Below are 17,356 nucleotides of genomic sequence, written 5' to 3'. Positions count from 1 at the left end.
ATCTGCCTCACCCTGTCTCTCTCTCCGTAATAGCAGCGAACTCCCAGCCGAGGGTAAAACAATTTGCCACGTCCACACTTGTGTTTAAGGTTGAGCCCCATAAATAGTCCCAAAGGCATTTCTGATGTACTTTTCAGGAGGTGGACCTCAGCACAGAGTCCTGAAACAAAACGGGCCGTCAGTTAAGAAAAGAGATCAAAGAGAGAGCCCTGTAGCCCGGGGTTACTCAAGTATGTCTGTTTCATTCTGCCAGAGATTCGTCCCGCAGTAAACGGTGGGGAGAGGAGAACAAAAGCACTCGCTGGGAGTCAGCGGTGGTGGAGGGTGATGATGGGGGAGGGAGGGGAGCCTCTGCTCTTTGACCCCGGTCAGTAACCCGAGTCACACCACAGTCCTGATAGTGAGACTGAACAGATTAGTCACTTAGCTGTGGCCCAACATGGAGACCAGGGTGCCTTATGGCTGTCGCTGTAAGCGTGTGTACAAGCATACGCTTAGAAAAGGAAATCAGAGAGTTAGAACCTTTCTACCAGCCAAATAAATAGAGGAACAAACAAATATGGAAATGACTCTCTGCATAAAGGTTCAAATGGGGGTAAATGTATCTTTACAAAATCCATTTGTGGAGGCAACTTAGAAAAAAATACGGTAATTACACGTCATTCTTTTGCCACCATGCCTTCTTCCTCAACTAAACGTTACACTGACAAAAGCCCCATTTTTTTTTGCACTGTTTACCACTGTGCAAAAATAACGTGTTATATATATATATATATAAATATATTGGGAGGGATGAAATCCTCTTTAATGGTCACACATGCAGAGCACACAGTGAAATTTGTTTTCTGCTTTTAACCCACCCTAGTACCAGGAGTCTAGTACTAGGAGCCGTGGGCAGCTATTGTACAGCGCCCAGGGATCAATGGGAGTGGGGGGAGAAGGGGGATGTCCGGTGCCTTGCTCAAGGGCACCACGGCAGGGCAGGAGGTGAACTGGGACCTCTCCAAGTAGCAGTCCACCCTCCATTTTTAGGTCTGGTCGGGGACTTGAACCGGCGACCCTACGGCTCACAGTCCAATCCCCTACTGGTGTTGCAATTGAATTTAAAGTTTCATTATGTTTAGATTAGTTTATTAGCCTGTCATCTTCTTACAGGCTAATAAACTAATCTCTAGTCTCATGTTGCTTTATACTTCTACGTACACTTATATGTCATTGTCATTGTAAAGGTAACACTTTGGATAAGAGTTTTCCTGCTCTGAGACCCTAAGGAAAATAACCTTTTCTTCAACAGTCTCAGAAGATTTTATTTAACAATTTGTCTTAAAATAGACTTCTAGCGAGTCTTGAAACTTTCTCAGACTTTCAGTCTTTTTCCCATGGTACAAAGAATTAGATTTTGACCAACCATACTTGACACTAATTTGGCCATGATTCAGATATCTTAATTGGAATTCCATAGTTGTGCTGATATTTATATGTGTGCTTGTAGATTTCTCTAAATAATTACTGATTGACTGTACGCGTTGTGTTTTATGTAAATTATTATTTTCGGTTGATTGTTCTTTGTGTACCTGACAAGGGACTGCATATAGAATGAGCCTATAACTAAATCTGAAATCAATTATATGTGTTCCTTAATTAACATTATTATGCATAAAACGTTTACCAAAATGAAAATGCTAAAAACTACCTCATTTTACTTAACAATATTAGTGTAAATGTACCTTGTTACTCTCCAGCTGTCAGACAGGTGACAGGTAGCATACATGAACCTTCTGCGGCTTATGCACACAGTGTAAAACAGACAGTCCCAACACTCTCACCTGTTTGATGCACAGCAGACGGTCATTTGTCTGCTGTATGTGTCTGTCCATAGACGGAATGGAGTTCATGTTGATTGTCCGTCTTCGGCCTCTACCTGCCAGCCATTAAACTGAAGCGTTCTGCAACAGAAACAGAGACACGTGTTAAAGCTTGCCTCTTCCCAGGGAAGCTGCCAATCCCATCACCACCAGGATATTGCAGTTTAGCGTGTACATATGTGTGTGTGTGTGTGTGTGTGTGTGTGGCTGTGAACTGAGCAGGGAGATATTGATTTGGCAGGTGACAAGCACCTCCGAGGGACCAAAGGATGACATTCCTCTCAGCTCCTGTGACACCCTTAACAAGCCCTGGCAGTTGCCCCCGAACACTGCCACACACCTTTGGAGAGGACACACTGGATGGCTTAGAGAGGATGTCTGAGGAACACACACACATTTTGAAACGTCTGCCTGAGAAAACGGCATGAAACCCTTCCAGCCTGGCCTGTGAGAACATTAACTTGGCATGTGGTTCTCCGTTTACATTACTTAGCCATTATGTAATCTTTGGTTAACAATTATCTGTACGCTGGGCCCAGACATGCTCTACATTTCATTCCCCCCCCCCCCCCCCCCCTCCAGCACACTTCCTCTAACAAAACCCCTTACAGCGCACTATTGATATTGGAGCAGCGGCTTATGGACAACCTCTCTCTCCCTCTCTTTTCTTTTTTCCAGAGGAATAATTTGTCACGGAATGCAAACAATGGGGCAGTGATCTGACACACTACACAACATTATCACAAGTTAAGAAAGTATTACAAGCTACATTAAAGGTTATCAATTTCGCCCGCGGGGATCTGATTTAATGTTGCATTCAACATCAAATAAATATCACACTCAGGGTGTCGGCCCATAACTCATGGTGACCTGCAGCTTCAAATGGAGGAATTAACAAGCGCATATATGGGTGGTGGGGGGGGGGGGAGCTTATCCATCTTCACCTCCATCTTCTCCTCCCCTCACTCCTCCTTTATCTCATCCTGTCTCGGCCTTCTTGCTAGTGCAGGGACATTTCCTCCTGCGGCGCATCATCTCTCACTCAAACACTCGCCCCTATCACTCAAACCCCTCCCACCCTCACGCCATCTTTCTCCATTACCATCACATGGTGAGAAATGTCTCTGCACAAAGTACCGGTGAGATGAGGGGGAGAGAGCAAAGCAGAGAGAGAAAGAGAGAGGCGGCATGCTGCACCATACTGATAATGCTCACTCTAGCTGGATTTAACGGTAGGGCCAGTAATCTACTCCACTAGACAGCTAAAGAGCTTTTATGCTACCTATTGGAGCTGCTCATGCCTGTACTTGAGAGGAGAGAAGGGCACACTAGTGCATTCCTCTCCATAAATTAGAACACTTATGAAAAAAGACATCAGAGGAATTTTTCACTCCGAGTCTCTTCGCAGATGTTAACGTGTTGACATTTTTTAAGCCTCATACTAGACAATGTTTAGACGTGAGGGGCTGGAGTTGGATACCTTGTGACCTGGCAGGATTTTTGGGGGGGTAAATACAGATATAAGAAATCAACAAATACATGATTTATAGAGACTATATGGGTGAAGAGAAAACAAGCACTACAAGCATATAATAGAAGTGCTTTCCTTTTTTTTCAATGAAGAAATCCTCAATGTCAAACATGACAACAAGCACCACCCTAAGCGTTGCACTGACTTTCATTACATCCCTTTGGTGTTTGCTGCTATAACACCCCCCCCCCCCAGTCCCCCGTCATTGCAGGCTGATAGTGAGCTGATCCTCAGCGAGGGGCGGCTAAGGATCATCGTGCCCCTCAGCCACCAGCAGGTGTCTCCCTGGCCCTTCAAAGGCCTGGCTAGTGGCACAAAGAAGGCGGAGCGGTGTTGCTTTAAGCCTTTACAAGCTCTACAAATCCTCAGCTGCTGCTTCCTAACAGGGCCCACTCAGCCCGGCACTGCCTGTCTGACCTTGTGGTTATTGATGAGCGAGTCGACCTGCTCTCTCCGTTTCTCTCCCCTCCTGCCCTTCCCTTCACTCTCTCTTTTTTTCTCTCTGTGTCATCCCTCTTACCTCCAACAGTGAGTTAAAATGAGGGGAAAGAAAGAGGCTGGGCTGCCATTCACCACCCCGGCTTTTTTTCTGTTAAACACACATTGCGATGATACTTCTGACCTCCCCGCTCTGTTAAGCCTGGCTCCACATATTTGCATTTATTTTCGTCCCGAGATAAAAAGTACAAGATAAATTCAGTAATTTAATTTTCAGATATTCACTTAATCAAACCCTATATGTTTGTTGCATCCTTAATGACTAACAAGAGCCAGATTAAAGATTAAACTGGTGGAGATATGACAACAGATGCAATTATGAGATCCCCCCCTCCCATGTACTGTACGGGCTTTAGATGATCTCACAGATGCTATCATTTATTCTTTTCTCTGCGCCTTTACCTAATGTGAACTTATTTGCAGAGATTCACTCCACAGACCCTGAATGTGTGAAGGGAAACCGCTGATACAAGCATTACTTGATGTTAATTTACTAAATTGCACGGAAGGCGTAACACAACAAGTTGAGAGCTGCGGATTCCTGCACAACAAAAGACACATGAGGGGGGGGGGGAAGTGAGAGGGGAGGAGGGAGAGCCGCTTTCCTACCCTATTCAAGGGGGAGCTCAAATATATGTATTGAGTGGGAGCTGTAATAAAACGAAACGGGTGAGGAGATGCAGGCTGGGAACAAATATGAAAGGCAGTGGAGGATGGCGGCAAGGTGATGGAGCACCACCGGAGGATTGGATGAAATTATCTCTTTATAATCAGGGGGCTTCTGCATGGCTGCCTCCTCCATTGCCCAGTGACAGATGAGGCCGAGCTCTTCAAATGGGCTTTTCACAGCCCACCTCTAGGGTAAAACAATGTTTTTCTTCCCTCAGTACCACCACTTCAAAAGCTTTGTTTCCACACGGCACCCCGCAGAGGACAGGATTGTCTCCTGTCACGCACGGTCCATGTCTCTCATTACATGTTCATGTTACATAAGTGTACCTTGAAAAAGGGTTGCAGATTTAATTTGATGACAAAACTGTGCAACAACGGGATCTGGAGGAGTTAAGTTGAATACAGACACTAAGGCAGAACATTATTTCCCGTAAGTAAGAGGGATTGCTTTTTGAACGGTCACAATCTAAACATTTTAGACGCCCAAAACCCAACCATGCATCGTCAAAGAGAAATTCTAGTCTGTTAATGTAACGTAGACGAGTTGTGTGCCTCTGCTCTGCAGGATGAAAACAGTCTGAGGGGGGAGAAGAGTAGACAATGATTAGCTTTATCCCACCATCACAGCAGAACAAATGGATCACGAACCCTCGCCGCTTTACACAGACTCTCAGCTGAGCTGTCAAGGCGCAGGGAAGTAGTAAACAGATTTAATTTATTCATATAAATGGCTTGTGAACCAAAACAGTCGGGCTACTTTAGGGACAGACACAGTGCTGTTAGAAGGATATTTGCCGTTTATTACAACACGGGTCTTATTTAAGTTGTTTCGGCCATTGGTTATGATAATATTGTGATCAGCAAAACATTTTCTAAGATCTGAGTATGTGGTCCAACAGGACAAGAAATTAGACAGATTTGAAACTGTGTTGTTTCAACTGTGACATCACAAGTGGGTAGATTGCATGTTTTCCCCAGGATTAGGAAGACAAAAACCCCTCTCACCCGTTACAGAGACACACACTTCTATCGTCAAACTGGACTGAACTCCAAATATCCAGGTAAAGTAACAGAAAAGAAAATACTTTTTTGAAAGGTAGGTTCATTTTTTAAACAAATAACTGCTTGAAGGCAGATGCAGGTGCAGTGTTTGAATAAAGACACATTTCCCGCCTAAAGAGAGACGTCTGAAGTATCAAACACACAGAGAGCTGGAGTGGGGCTGTAGGAAGTACAAAGACAGCAAGCCGCACTGGCTACCTTACTAAGAACACACACACACACACACACACACACACACACACACACACACACACACACACACATGTACACACACACACATCTTCTCACCTTCCCTTGAGTGCTGGACTGGCATCATGATACCATAACAACACCCTCAGTCACTCTTAATGTGCTTTACAACAACACTACATGCCGGGTGTTACACCTCTGCATAGCTGTGTGAAACACCACCCTTAATAACACACACACACACACACACACACACACACACACACACACACACACACACACACACACACGCACGCACACACACACACACACACACACACACACACACACACACACCACACACACACACACACACACACACACACACACACACACACACACACACACACACACACACACACACACGCACGCACGCACGCACGCACACAACACACACACACACACACACACACACACACACACACACACACACACACACACACACACACACACACACACACACACACACACACACACACACACACACACACACACACACACACACACACACAACACACACACACACACACACACACACACACACAACACACACCACACACACACACACACACACACACACACACACACACACACACACACACACACACACACACCCACCTTGCTAATCGAAAGCTCAAAGTACTGCTGACACTATTAAAATGGTACAAGGTGGCCTAAGCGCAGAAATCAGCATCACTCCGGCACCTCGCGGGGACACGTTGAGACATGCTGCTCAAGGTGATAGCGTCCCCCTGTGTCTTCTATTGTAGGTGAATTAGGCAATAAAGGGCTAATCTGCGCCGCCATTGACTAGGGCTTGGCTGTTTGCAGCACTTGCTTAAGGGCGATAAAGATGAGGGAGGAGGAGGAGGAGGAGGAGGAAGCATCTCTTCACCCTCGTGATTTTAATGAGCTTTGATTCCTAGATATGCCTTGTTGTCTTGCGACTGTCGGCCGAGGCCCACGTGAAAGCTCCCCTTTAATTATCTCAACGTTGTGGGGACGCCGTTTTCTTGCTCTGAGGGAGGGGGTGTTTGGTTTGGAGAGGGCAGCTCCAGGACTCCAGGTGTCCGCCTGGTTCTCTGCCTGGTAAGTGGCCAGGCAGGCAGCGGGACAAAGCTGTGTTTGTTCGACGGAGGAAAAAGCAGAGAGGATGGAAATGTGTACGAATCGGCGCTGCTTCCATTGTTGCTCTACAGCATGTGCCATAATCCTCGGCAGGCTCCATCCAGAGCTGGCACGGAGGATACTATGAGCTGCCTCCTGCCTGTCCCACCTCCCTGCTCTACCTCCCCTCCTCGCAGCCCTTCTCCATCACCTCCGCCACCCTTCCCCCCCATGTCTCTGCTGCACACACATATGGACACACAGCCACTCAAGTGCACACACTCTCTCACACCTCCCCACATGGCTCCTTAGCAGGCTTGGGAATGGATTTCTTTTTATCTAATGTGGTTTGGTCTGCAGCTCCAGTGGCAACCATGAGCAAGGGTGGGCTCCAGTTGTGCCACTCACTCACACAAACCACAAACACACACACACTCAATCCAAGGAGCCCCGCTGCGTTTGTCGCTGTTCACTGATCTCTCCGTCTATCCCTTCTGTCTTTCTCCATCTCCCATTCTCCCTCTAACTCACTCCACTCCCTCTCTCTCTCTCACCCAGACCCACATTCACTTTCCTTCCTTCCTTCCTCCCTCCCTCCCTCCCTTTCTGCCCTCTCACTCTTTTTTTCATGACAGCTCACATAAGCAAGCCTCCTGGATTCCTGCGGGAGCCCCACGCTCAGTACACAGAGATTGTTCAGCCATCAGGCACATCTGCAGCGTGATTAGAAAAGCAAAGGGAACATGGTGGTGGGGGCAGGAGGGTGGGGTGGGTCGAGCCCCCACCATTGCTGCTGCTACACCCCCCCCTCACCCAGCAGCAGAAGAAGAAGAAAACAGAGGGTTGGGGATCATAGAGGGGCCTAAGCAATATCTCCTCTCTAACCAAGTGTAACGTTTCACCAAGTCTCAGAGGCAGATCGCCGCCCGCGATAAAAAAAAAGGAAAAGGACAAAGGCAGATGGGGGCCAGTCTCTGTTCACCACCAAGCCCCCACCCGCCCTCCACCTCGATTGACTACCAGAGAAAGCAAAGGGAGAAAGGTGGTCCTACATCCCACATGCAAACACGCAGAGCATCATAGTGGTTTCTCCCTCTCCTGTTTGCCCTCTACCGTCTCCTCTTGTAATTTCCTCCCATCCTTACGTTAATAGCAGGGGAGAGGAGTGAGGGGGGGGGGGGGGGTCGATTCCCCCGGGGCGCTGCAGGCAACACAGATGAGCCACATGACTGCATGTCGCCTCCGAAAGAACCAGAGCAGCGTGGAGCTAGCAGCTAGCCTCGCTCTCTGTGATGCTCTATGAGGCTCACTGCCAAGCTTCTCTATGCCCCACAATCCTCCAGGAATGTGGGAGGCATGTGAGGATGATGAGGATGATGATGATGATGATGAAACCAGTGAGCCAAAATGTAAACCTGCACTGACTGCTGGCAGTATGAGGTGAACACACAATAAATGTCTCACAAAGAAAGCCGTTACGACAACCCCTCAGCCCCGGGAAACACTTTGTCTTAAAATGGGCTTTGATGGTGAGCACAGGGAAAAGTCACAGAGGCTTTCTACTCCCTTTTCGGTGAGTGATATTGTTGCCATGTAGGTGCTGACACTGCTTCAGACAACTTGTGAGCGAATGTTTTGCTTTACCCCCCCCTCCCCATTCTTTCTCTGCTTTCTTTTTTCCCTGCCAGTCTCTTGGTTTATTATGCATTCAGCTCATGTGTCCTTCCCGTGAGTGGCTGTTCATTTTCCACATACCACGCTTAATCCGGCTAGCTACAAACTTTGAAATAGCGAGAGCCGCAGACGCAGCCGCTACCCAAGAGGAGCCATTATGAGGTCTGGGAGAGAGAGAGACTGATAGCGATGGGGGGAGGAGTGACAGGCGAGCTGCAAGATACATGGGAAGGAATTCAAAGAAGGCTGAGAGCAGAACACGAGGGTGTGCGTGTTTGTTGCCTTGAAAGTGTGTACGGTGTGTGGGCAGCGGTGATAAGTCATGGGCAGTTGTGTGTGTGTGTGTGTTTACCGGCTTGTGTGTGTGTTTGATGGGGTCATTGGTGTGGGCAGGGGGATGGAGGACCTCCTTGTCTCCATTGTGCCAGTGACCTTTGGCCTTTTGTGACTTTGAGTGAATGGGAGGAGAGAGGCAGAGAGTGAGAGAGAGAGATTTTAAATAGTGCATGAGCTCAACCTGCCCAGGAACTGATGGACGGCAACATGAGCGTTCTCTGTTTCACCCAAGACGCTGTGAAGACATGCCGTCAAACTGCCAGCACTCATAAGGACCTCGCTAACATCTCTATTTAAAAATGTCATGAGGAGAGCGTCTATATCTTGGCTTACTGTCACTATCTATTAATCGATCCATTATCGTTTTGATCTATAGATACTTTTTCTAATTGTTTCAAGTTTAAAATGTAAAGATATTGAGTCCATATATCTAACCTATTGAGTTAACCATAACCAAAACATGTTGATGGATCAATTACTTCTTTATTATTTAATCGTGATATTCTGAAATGCATATTATTCTCACTTCTTGGATACACAGCAACGTTTTTTTTTTTTTTAAATCTCCTTTTACATTTGTATTAATCGAAGCATCGGAAACATTTTATTATACGTTTGCATAATATATACATTTGTATGTATTTACACTTATGCTAGCACTTATACACTTATGTATAAGTGCTAACATTCACTTATGCTAGCACTTATACATGAATGTATACACTTATTCATGTATAAGTGTTATGTTAGGATTCATTTTGCAATGTATTAAAGTGAGAATATAGTACTTTTGAAATAATAAATCTATCAAATTCTCTTACAAATGATATAAAAGTTACATTCATAGGCACTAAGATTTTAGCCATTGATTAATGTAATACCCTCAGGGGTTGTAATAATGACTCATTATGTTTTGAAGTTATGAATGTCAGTAGTGCTAGTTAAAAACTATTCAAATAAACTCAACTAAATGAATATCTCAAAACAAGGACATGGAATTTCAACTGTTTGATTAACTTGTGTCCAAACTCTCACATAGCTCATCCTCTGAAAACAATCATCTCCTCTCCACAGACCTGCATTGGGCTCCTCTCCCTGGCATGACTCATAAGGCTATATTTTTTTATCTGTCAGCAGATTGTTTGATAACCTTGCTGAGCGGCCTGATCCTGTGTTAACAGCTTGCTCGTATCTGCAGCCATCGGCCCCTCCAGGGAGAAGCCTCTCATTCCACAAATGTGCTCAATTAAAAAGAGAGGAGTGCTTAGAGAAGGGGCAGCGAGGGGCCGTTGCCTGCGCCTGTTTGATCTGGATTTCCTAATTGGTCAATGACAACACATTACCAGACAGGCGGACGCTTGATCCGGGGAGGGGACGCTTTTGACTGCAGAGCTTCGGCCTCTTCGGCTCCCCCCCCCCCCCCCAATACACCACCGTCCGTGATGGGGCAGAGTGTGTCTGTATGTAAAGGAGGGGTGGGGGTTAGGTAGAGGTTAGGTAGCACAGGCGGCCGTATATCCGTCACAAATCTTCCTCGTGGAGCCATTGGGGGGGATACAAGCATGTGATGAATCCCAAGCATCCCCATCCCCCCCCCCTCCTCAGGCCTCTGATAGTGTCCACTTCTCGCCGCTTACAGTGCTCTAATTTGCCGGAGATTGCGGGCTGCCATGTTTTGATTGCCATTGGGTAAATGAATCGGGAAGCCTCTCATCTCACTGTGAAGAATACCAATGTGTCTGGGGAGAGAAAGGAGATTCTCCAGGGGAGTAGACTTAGCAGACTCCTCAATCAAACAGTGAGGATATTTATTTAATTTCCTGTGAACATCCTAGTAGAGGACACATTTCATGTATATTATGTCACCCCTCATGCTATGTGAGGCTCTGTATTAAGTCGCTACAGAACCAAAAAAAAACTGAAGGCAAGCCAAAGAGCATGCAAGTAGACTCAGCGATGCGGATCACACTGTTTGTAGAACAGTATGTCTCATTTTATATAATCTTACAGCAGGCTAAAAATAACATCAAATGAATATTGAATGCCAGGACAGAGGAGGCGTTATGCAATTCAAGACTTATGCTGTCAAATGGAGCGATAACAGCCCTGTCTTTTTACACACATATATACACAAAAACATCACATTATCTCTGTCTTACACGCTAAGGAAGAGAAATAGCTTGCACACATACTTTATAATGTGAAGGGCTGTTTATTTATACCATTATGTGTCATCAAAGGGTGCTTAAAGCTTATTTTAACACCCAAACCGACATATCACTATTAAATAACGCAATGTTGAGCGAGAGAGGTTTATTTCACCATGTCATGAGTACACTAGTAGTTAAATTCCGTATACAATTGCATATAGAAAGTGGAGAAAAGCTTCAAAGTGTCGCATTTGAGAAGCTGAAAAGGAATATGGCCTTCTCTTGGCGACTGAGACCGTTCTCCGTCGTTTGAAGAGAGGACTTTTCTACCTGTGGATCGACGCCTTTGTATAATATTCCCATCTTGTATGTTCATGGGTGTTATTTAGCTGCAACCCCTCGCTAGCTGTTGGCACACAACAGAGCTCCACATCATCCATCAGGGAAGTTGAGGTAGTTTGACAGGTGAACATAAACAATGCTGCCTGCAGTAGCATTTCTCGAAGAGTACGGCACACACACACACACACACACACACACACACACACACACACACACACACACACACACACACACACACACACACACACACACACACACACACACACACACACACACACACACACACACACACACACACACACACACACACACACACACACACACACACACACACACACACACACACACACACAGCTAAAGACAAACACATAAACAGACAGACAGAGAGGGGAGGTGTGAGAGGCAACGAGACACTCAGGGGGAGACAGAGAGACTCACTGGATCAGAGAGGAGGAGGAAATGAATGCTGCAAGAAGCGGGAAAAAAGCTGAGAAATCCTCCTGTTTTGAACCACTCGAAAACTGCTGAACCATCAGCAATTACAGTCGGACTGGGTCATGAATCTCACTCTGCAACGGTCTGTGCTCTCTCTCTCTCTCTCTCTCTCTCTCTCTCTCTCTCTCTCTCTCTCCTCTCTCTCTCTCTCTCTCTCTCTCTCTCTCTCTCATCCTCTCTCCTCTCTCTCTCTCTCTCTCTCTCTCTCTCTCTCTCTCTCTCTCTCTCTCTCTCTCTCTCCTGGGTGATACTGCAGAGGTGTGCGGCCTCATTCACCTGGCTGGCGATAATCACACGCAAAGAAAACAAAACAACAAAGATGTGCAGGTGCTGCGTGATCTGCAAGTATTAATAATGCTTTGTGCAAATCAAATCGAAATCGATCAAATTTGCATCTCCTTTTCCATGACGGCAAAGTGTACGCTGTCAGGAAGCGAGCGCACATGCAAAGCCGTTGTTTTGGCAGACACACAGGTGAGAGCAACCCATGACCGAAAACAGGCTGATACAGTACAGGCAGCCGCGGGACAAAGGCGAGGGCAGCGCGCGCACATACGTAAGGACACTAGTCCAAAGTGCTGAGCATATAATTAGCTAATCCAGTAGAAAGCTCAGATAGGCAGTCATTTAATTAAAATGATTAATTAGGGCAATAAAAAAAACGTCCTTCTTTCAAAAACTGCTGTCCATAATTACAAGTGACTCCCTCTTCTCTGTGGCAGAGGGCCTTAATATGTGTGCACGTGAATGTGTTTGCGCATGTGATTGGTGTATGTGGATGAGAGGGAGGGAGGGAGAGAAGTCAGTTTCTGCGGCTCATTCAGCGTTAGGATCCTCGACTAATGAGATTAGTCAATAATGGATTGAAAGCAAGCAGCCTCCCCTGCCCGACACAATGGCCAGAGAGGCTGCCCTGTCAGCGACACATCCTCCACTGGTTGACACACACACACACACACACACACACACACACACACACACACACACACACACACACCCTTTTTAACATACAAATTGTGTTATAATATCGAGCGGCGCCTGTGTGAGACAGTACTACGTGCCTTGCAGGCCGCAGACAATTCCCTGGGATTTAAATTGGGTGTATATCTAGTCTTCATCTACAGACAGATAGATATTGTAGATGTCAGGCCTGGATCTCTTTCATCACATGAAATGAACACTTTGCAGAGAACACCAGGAGAAAAGAGCCTCGCTCACTCCTCCACTGAGAAATGTCTGAGCCCAGGAAGGACAAACAAGTGTTGAGGCTTGAGAACTCTTCTCTTCTCAGATAAACAAAGACATGAAACGGCTTTAGGGCCGGCAACAGAGCTCTTTTCAAACGTGTGAACAACCTGTTTGCGAGGGTAAACTAAGCCTTGCACAAACAAGACACAGCAAGCCTGTCGTGAGCAGAACCTTGAAGCATTTACAATGGGGAGTCTTGCATAAAGAGGAGCTTTAAAGCACTGGCAAACACCAGAACTCAATTGCTTGCTTGTATTCATATTGGCGATCAGAAATCTGCTGTTGCAACTATTCAAACATGCTCTGAATAACACCAGAACACCTGCAGACACTACTCAGGGCGGAAACAATGCATAAATGACATAACTATTTGTTATCAACACTATCTCCAGTATCGTTAAGTGCGAGCCTGTTCTCTATTAATGAAACCAAACGCATTAAGTAGAGAGTTAGTAAGACTGCTGCATTAGGCTGTTGCATTAATAGTACAGCAATTTGCATATCATTTCACATTCTTTTGATGGACTGCCATTGTTATGGAAAGCACGATAACCAATGTCATTATAATGTGTGATTTGCTAAGTGGAAATACATGTATATACATTTAGGAAACGGTATTAAGTGTTAACCAAACTAGCACACAGGTCTGTAAGAGTCAATGTCCAATGCTATTTGATCTGGTAACATAAAGATTGGCGTGTTTTGCACTGAGGGTTTGCTTGTGCTCCTGACATGCAGCCCCCCTGGCCGGGGTCAGCGCCGCACGGCCAAAGGTCAACCCCCTGGTAATCTGTTTCACCGCTGCGCCGCCACCATCCAAACACAAGGCGTCGTATCAGGTAAACCAATTATTAGCGGACATGAATCGGAGGGCGGAGGGCGGATCTCTCTCTCTCTCTCTCTCTCTCTCTCTCTCTCTCTCTCTCTCTCTCTCTCTCTCTCTCTCTCTCTCTCTCTCTCTCTCTCTCTCTCTCTCTCTCTCTCTCATTTACCTGCAATGTGCAATTCTGTGTGGGATTTAAAGGTAATTGAACCTACATTCAGATGAGAAAATGAATTAAGCGCTGCCGTTTCTCCCTCTCATTTTGCCTCCTTCTTCCTGTCTCAGAAGCATAAACAGCAGTCAAAACGGAGCGCTTTCTCCTGCTTAGTATTCAGCTGTAATTCTCCTGGGTGGACACCATGCTGTGTAGACAATCTGCATTTTGATTGGTGTACACTGGAAGTTTCTTCACGGCTCTTTAAAAGCGGATGTGTCGGAAAACAACAAAGAATGGGCATTTAGAAATGGATTTCTAAGAATATTTGGTAGACTGTGCAGAGAAAAAGCAAACAGCTTGGTGAGATTTATCTTGTTTCATTAAGCAGAGCCAGCGCTGACGCGAGGATATGATGTGAAACTGATCGTTTGCTGAGCTGCGACTGTGTTAGCCAACATGAAAATGCCAGCGATATATAACCCTCTCAGAGAGCCATTTGTACAATCTCACCATTAGCAGCCACTTTGTTCCTGTAGCCCCTCTGGCCTCAAACCAGGCTTCAGCCTCCTACGGCCGTAACCATGGCAACTGCCTTCATTCAACACTTGCAAATAATGAAGACAATGTGTTTTCCATTTAGATGAGCTTTTTTTTGTGCAAGACGATACGAACAGTCCACCCTGACTGTTTCATTAAGGGGGCTTAATAACATGATTCCTTTTTCTGGATGCGCTGTACGAGCTGAATCACAGATTAAATTGGTCTGCTGGGACACAAGTCAACAGCAGTGCGCAAGATTCAATATTATGTTCAACAACTACATTTGGAAAAGTAGTTTTTCCTTCTGGCCTCTGTGGACTTGAGAGTGTTGTAGGGAGAAGCATCGGAACAATGGAGAAGTGCCCCGGGCGAAGGGTTTCGTATCTTGATCACACAAAGCAAAACAAAAAGTATAAGAAGAGCAAATGAAAAGTAAGAGTGTGGGCTCATTGGATTGCCTGTTGATTTTATTTGACTTACAGATGTTTGAGCAGCTATACACCTCTTTGCACTCATATCATTAATTATAACATGTACTCCTCGCAGTAATTGCAGATGCAGTATACTGTACAAAGCGCAGTTATGTAAACTGAAGCAATGACATTTAGGATGCTTGCTTTTGCGTTAACTTGCAAATACAGTGGATTACGTTGCAACCCGTTTCACCATCAAGCCACTATTTGTCTTGTTGCTCTGTCAGACTTCACTGTAGCCTTAATGTTATCATAAACAAAAAGAAATATGGCTTTAATGGTAACAATATGACTAAGTTGTAGTAAAACTGAATACTTGTTCAACTATCCACTTGTATAAGGTATATCTTGGGAGAATAACAACTTACTGTGAAATAGGTGCACGTTTGTGATTCTGTGAATGTGTGTGAGCATTTGCAAACACACACACATAGTGGAAAGAACTCGCGGGGCAGGAGTCTCCTTTCCACTGCTTCCAGGGAAAACTCCCTGGAAGCAGAGCCAGCTTTCCAGGACAAAATTAATTCAAGAGTTTTTACAAATCACTAGACAGGAAACATGTTGTTCTCCACTTCCACCTCTTCTCTTGTGCAGCCCAGTAAACATTATTTTGATTCGCCGTGTTGTTCGCTCGCAAGGAAAAACACACAAAGCAGATAGTTACTCTAATTCCTTCATGACAAGAGTTTATCTTGCAGCGTGCCGTGGAGTGCATTTCTCAGAGTGCAGCGTGTTGCCTCGTGTGGCGTCTGTGTTAACACAAACCCCTTTAGGACTATTGACTGGAGGAGCTGCTGTCAATAGCATTCCTATGATTTCTATTCTGGCTGTATCTTTGTGAACCTACAGTCTGGGGACTCTGTGTTCCCACTTCCCTGACAACAAGGCGCTAACCTTTGTGAAACAAATGTGAAAAAACAAGGGCACCACAATTCCACTTCAGAGCAGGTTTGTTGCTATAACAAACAATGCGGTGAGCTCCGGTGCTCGTGTGCGCAGGGGCCACAGTGCACCGTGATTGATATACAAGAGATAAAACACTGTTTGACTCCTGGATCCGGCTCCAATCACACAGTCTCCATGACGCACTCGCGCACGCTATCTCTGCCACACACGGCCCCGATGCTGATAAGCCGGGCTGAAGCAGTCATATCTACCTCTTCTGGAAGAGTTTCTTCTTGAATAAATAAACTCCTTCTAAAGAATTGACGTTTACAATGCTGAGGGGGCTCTGAAGACGTCAGTAGTCCGAGTGACACTGACAGCAAAACAGAAGCTGGAAACAATTCAAATTTTTAGATCAATAAATGATAATAGCTTATCAGATGGGAGGATTTTCAGCTTTTTTCTCTGTTTTATTTCACTGTTTTTACACTACCCTTTACATTTTTTCACAAATATTAATCGATTTATCCAATCTCTATCAGATATAATCAATTTGGATAGATAGATTGAAGCAGCAACTTAGTCCTTTCGTCAAATGCCGCACAAATGTGAAAAATCCACTTTGTGTAGCTGCTCATTACCTGTGGATTGTAAAGCAGCACGAGGAATGTGTATAGAAAGCTTGTATGATTGAAATACTTCCACTCAATGCAGTACATGGATTTTTAATGAGACAAGCCTTCTTGATAGAGAGGGAGACTGCTGGCATGACTGATGATGCCTAACATCCCAACTGGGTATTTGAGAATCTTTTAAGCGAGCCCTTTCATCTTTTGAAGTGATCACAAATAATTGTATTGAATTAGCTTTAAGCTATTTGTGGTCCCAAGGCATTAGAGACATCTGTTATGAAATCATTCTGTCTTCATGATGGACATCTAAGTGCAGTCTCTATTTGAGCTGCCTGCAGAGATGTAAGCCAGTCATTTGTCACTTTGTACACTGACCGCATCTTTACATATCCGACCAACACACAGGCTCTGCTAATGCTAACTATTTGGTCTCAATGTCACGGCTACACACACACGGAAATCAGAAACACTGTTAAAGCACTTCAGAGTGTGATACAAGAGGACACTATGCAGCTAAAGGCTAAAGAAAACACAACACAAATGAAGACTGCAGGAGAATTTTTATTTATGTTAGACCTCGACACACACACACACACACACACACACACACACACACACACACACACACACACACACAC

At 45.3% G+C, this 17,356-nt stretch overlaps 1 protein-coding gene across 3 annotated transcripts in view; it reads right to left on the bottom strand.

The window, feature by feature from the left end:
- Positions 1-17,356, bottom strand: part of LOC117464868 (zinc finger MIZ domain-containing protein 1-like) — a 116,323-nt gene that overhangs the window by 40,351 nt on the left and 58,616 nt on the right. For all 3 annotated transcript variants that reach the window (XM_034107594.2, XM_034107595.2, XM_034107596.2), the window contains one exon: positions 1,827-1,946. In XM_034107594.2, the coding sequence (XP_033963485.1) occupies positions 1,827-1,895 (69 nt within the window). In that variant the 5' untranslated portion in view covers positions 1,896-1,946. The remainder of the gene's footprint in view (positions 1-1,826; positions 1,947-17,356) is intronic.

This window comes from Pseudochaenichthys georgianus, chromosome 19 (assembly GCF_902827115.2).
Source record: "Pseudochaenichthys georgianus chromosome 19, fPseGeo1.2, whole genome shotgun sequence".
Taxonomy (NCBI): Eukaryota; Metazoa; Chordata; class Actinopteri; order Perciformes; family Channichthyidae; genus Pseudochaenichthys; species Pseudochaenichthys georgianus.
Note: the sequence above shows the minus strand (reverse complement) of the source record. Positions and strands in the feature narration are given on the sequence as shown.